Source organism: Amphimedon queenslandica, unplaced genomic scaffold, assembly GCF_000090795.2.
Source record: "Amphimedon queenslandica unplaced genomic scaffold, v1.1 AMPQUscaffold_13275, whole genome shotgun sequence".
Lineage (NCBI taxonomy): Eukaryota > Metazoa > Porifera > Demospongiae > Haplosclerida > Niphatidae > Amphimedon > Amphimedon queenslandica.
The window spans coordinates 77,558-81,113 of NW_003546489.1; the positions used below are offsets into that span (position 1 = coordinate 77,558).

The 3,556-nt window shown below is 39.6% G+C and overlaps 2 protein-coding genes across 2 annotated transcripts in view; both read right to left on the bottom strand.

Annotated features, from left to right (window-relative positions):
• LOC100638177 (uncharacterized) overlaps positions 1–766 on the bottom strand; it is a 9,915-nt gene extending 9,149 nt beyond the window's left edge. Inside the window, exon 1 of the mRNA XM_019999355.1 lies at positions 207–766. Within this exon, the coding sequence (XP_019854914.1) occupies positions 207–766 (560 nt within the window). The remainder of the gene's footprint in view (positions 1–206) is intronic.
• A 116-nt stretch (positions 767–882) lies between these two features.
• On the bottom strand, positions 883–2,864 carry LOC109583855 (uncharacterized). Its single transcript, XM_019999356.1, is given in 1 exon segment — positions 883–2,864. A coding segment is annotated over 1 exon segment (1,752 nt). The 5' UTR covers positions 2,635–2,864.
• Positions 2,865–3,556: the final 692 nt, after the last annotated feature.

The window sequence follows — 3,556 nt, forward strand, 5'->3', positions numbered from 1 at the left end:
TAATCCTAATAATAAACAAAATACATAATAATTACAATAATATTAACCACACTAATATGTACAATAACAATAACAACATTACAATAATAACAAAACTACATGATATGCACAATAATAACCACATTATCATAATAACTATTATGCACAATAATACACTACAATAATAACTACTAATTATGTAAGATAGTCATTGTTACAGCACTTACATCAGTGATTGTGCTTTAATATGATCTCGTGCTGCAAAAGCAGCTGCTCTCCTAGGCCTCTTATTAGTGACTAATTCCTCGTCATCATTCACGACCGAACTAACCGAATCTTGGACTGTATTAATTTCCTCGCTTGGACTATCATCAACTGTTAGATCATCACATGGAATATTAGTGATGTCTTCTACTTCATTTGATGGTGGTAGCTGAATTTCCTCAACTAACTCTGGATCACCTTGATCATCACGATGGACTTCAATTGGAAATAATCTTTGAATGGGTCTCCTTAGTAGTTTAAATCGTCTCGAACCAGCGCAAACTCTCACTACAGCAGCTCTGACATTTCCATCTCTACCAGTTAATAACTCTTCTACACGCCCAGCACTCCAGAAACCTCGTTTCTTCTCATCACTATGTATGACTACAATGTCTCCCACTTGAATCCAATATCTGCCAGGTGAATTACGTAAATGAATTCTATGAGCTTCTCTTAACTCTAGGAGATATTCCTTCCTCCATCTGTTCCAAAATTGAGATAACTGGCGATTTAGAAACTCCATCCTTCTCGTTAGTGTTGGTGGAGTTAACGTAAATTCATCTTCAGTACAGCAAATGTCATCCGGAAGGCTTGTCAATCGTCGACCAATCAGGAGGTGGGACGGTGTAATGGGCTCATCTAAATCGTCTTGAGTAACATAAGATAATAGACGGGAATAGATAATCTTTTAATTTCAATAACCGCTGTAAGTAATTCCTCGTGAGTAAGACTAGCTCGTCCGATGACCTTCTTCATACATCGTTTAACTGACCGTATTAATCTTTCAAAGACTCCTCCCCACCATGGAGACTTTTCCACATTAAAATTCCACTGGATTTTGTGATCAGAAAAGTAGCGCTTCACATCCTTAAGATCCTCAATTTCCTTAAGTAGACTAGCGATCTTCTTGAAAGTCTTGGCATTATCCGAGAGCATCTTCCGTGGCAGACCTCTTCTTGCAATGAACCTTTTAAAAGACCTAAAAAAATACTCAAAAGAAATATTATGCAATAAGTCCAAATGGATAGCTGTAGTAACACAACAGGTATATAGGCATAACCAGGCTTTCCCTCCCAATTCATGGGCACTATTTTTGACAAAAATAGGCCCTGCAACTTCAACCCCAGTATAATAAAACGGTGGCCTTTCACTAACTCTATAAGTTGGTAGTGGAGGCATTGGAGGTACAGCATATGATTGACCCTACAATCTGCGACAAGTCACACAAATATGAATTAATCGTCTAACAACAGCTCGACCCCGTAATACCCAAAACCGCGAACGTAATTCAGTTAAGGTGTCTTTAACTCCATTGTGGAACACCTTCTCGTGAGCTCTCCTAATGATTAACTCTGCAAAGTGTCCTCTTCCTGGTAGGAGAATTGGATGCTTTGTCTCAAAAGGAAGATTGGCATTGGTCAGCCTCCCCCCACAGCGCCATATTCCCCTGTCATCTTTAAATAGCTGTAATTGACCCTTCCATTGTCCAAAATTCTTGTCTTCTACAAGATCTTTCTGTATTTCCTTGATCCAAATTATCTCAGCTTCAATCTTCAAAATCATAAGTTCCCTTCTCATCTCTACATTGCCGCGCACTCTCAATAAAACAATCTCAATGAATTGCAATACATACCCTGTTACTGATATAAGCTGGCTATAAACACTATAGCGCTTAATATTAATAATATTCGTAATCCCTATATTCTCAGAAGCCATTAACAAATTACACTCCCTTCTCTCACTTGCTCTCATCTCATCCAAACATTCACCAGGCATTTGATCACAGATATTCTTCTCAGCTCCCAGATCCTTGGGTCCTTCCCACCATAAAGTACACTCTCTCAATTCCTCAACAGACATCCCCCGACATGGAATATCCGCTGGATTCTGTTTACCATTACAGTGACTCCATTGCTCACTGGGTATCAACTTCCTAATCTCCTTCACTCTGTTACATACAAACGGCTTCCATTCTTTTCTCTCCCCTTGAATCCAGTACAGTGCTACCTGAGAATCAGTGTAACATCTAGAAGGCAGCAATTTTAATTCCTCCCTTAACGCCTCGTGAACGCAATTAATCAGCCGCGCAAGCAAAAACGCTCCTAATAACTCTAGACGTGGGATAGTCAGACTCTTCAGTGGTGCAACTCGTGTCTTTGAAGCAATAAAGGCCATTGGCTTACTATCTCCTCTATCCCACTGCAAATACACTACCGCCGCGTATGCCTTAGCAGACGAGTCACTAAAACCAATCAATCTACATCCACAATGATCCGACATTACTTCAAAATAACACCTTGGAACAATTACTGGTTGTCTATCACGAATACATGTGATTAAATTAGTCCAAAGCTCCAGCAATTCCCCCTGAATCTCCTCATCCCATTCCATCTTAGCACGATGTAGTTGTTGTAACAGTATCTTGAAGCGAATAGTTACTGGACTCAAAATACCAATGGGATCATAGATCGCACTAGTTACGCTAACGACGTGACGTTTCGTGGGATTTTGAATATTCGCTCTCTCAGTAATGCTACTCAAATCAATTAACAACTCATCAGTTTCCACTTTCCAAGTCACTCCCAATACCTTTTGCTCCCCCCCCTGCAACACTCTGACCCGATGTAACAAATTTTTTTAAGTTGAATCCTCCTGTAGATAACATAGCTCGAAATTTCTCAAACATTTCAACAGAACTCTCAACACTCTCTGTCCCACACACAACATCATCAACATAAACAGATTGCAAAAGTCTTTCCACTACATTAGGTCTCTCTTCTTTATAACTCTCAATATGATAACGCATCGTGGCATTCAACAAAAATGGGCTCACAGTCACTCCAAAAGTCACTCTTTTAAAGCGTAATACCTGAATCTCTGCAGGCTCTTGATATGGATCAGTGACCCACAAAAATCTTAATACATCTCTATCACACTTGTTCACACTAATCATCAGAATGGCCTTCTCAACATCAGCAATAAATCCATTTCTATGTACTCTAAATCTCACTAAAATCTCAAATATTTTTTGGTTAAACTTTGGCCCAACATGTAGACACTCGTTAAGTGACAAACCGTTGCTCTTTGCGGAAGCATCGTAAACAATACGCAATTTCGTGGTTCGTTTATCGTGCCGCACTACTCCGTGATGTGGCAAATAGTGTACCCGCTCTCCTTCAACTAATGTTGGATCTTCTACTACTTCCACAATCCCATTATCTATTTGATCCTTAATGAACTGGTTGTACTCTCTTAACAGCTCTGGATTACGCCTCAATCTCTTCAACAGACCCTTCAATCGACACAAACTGAA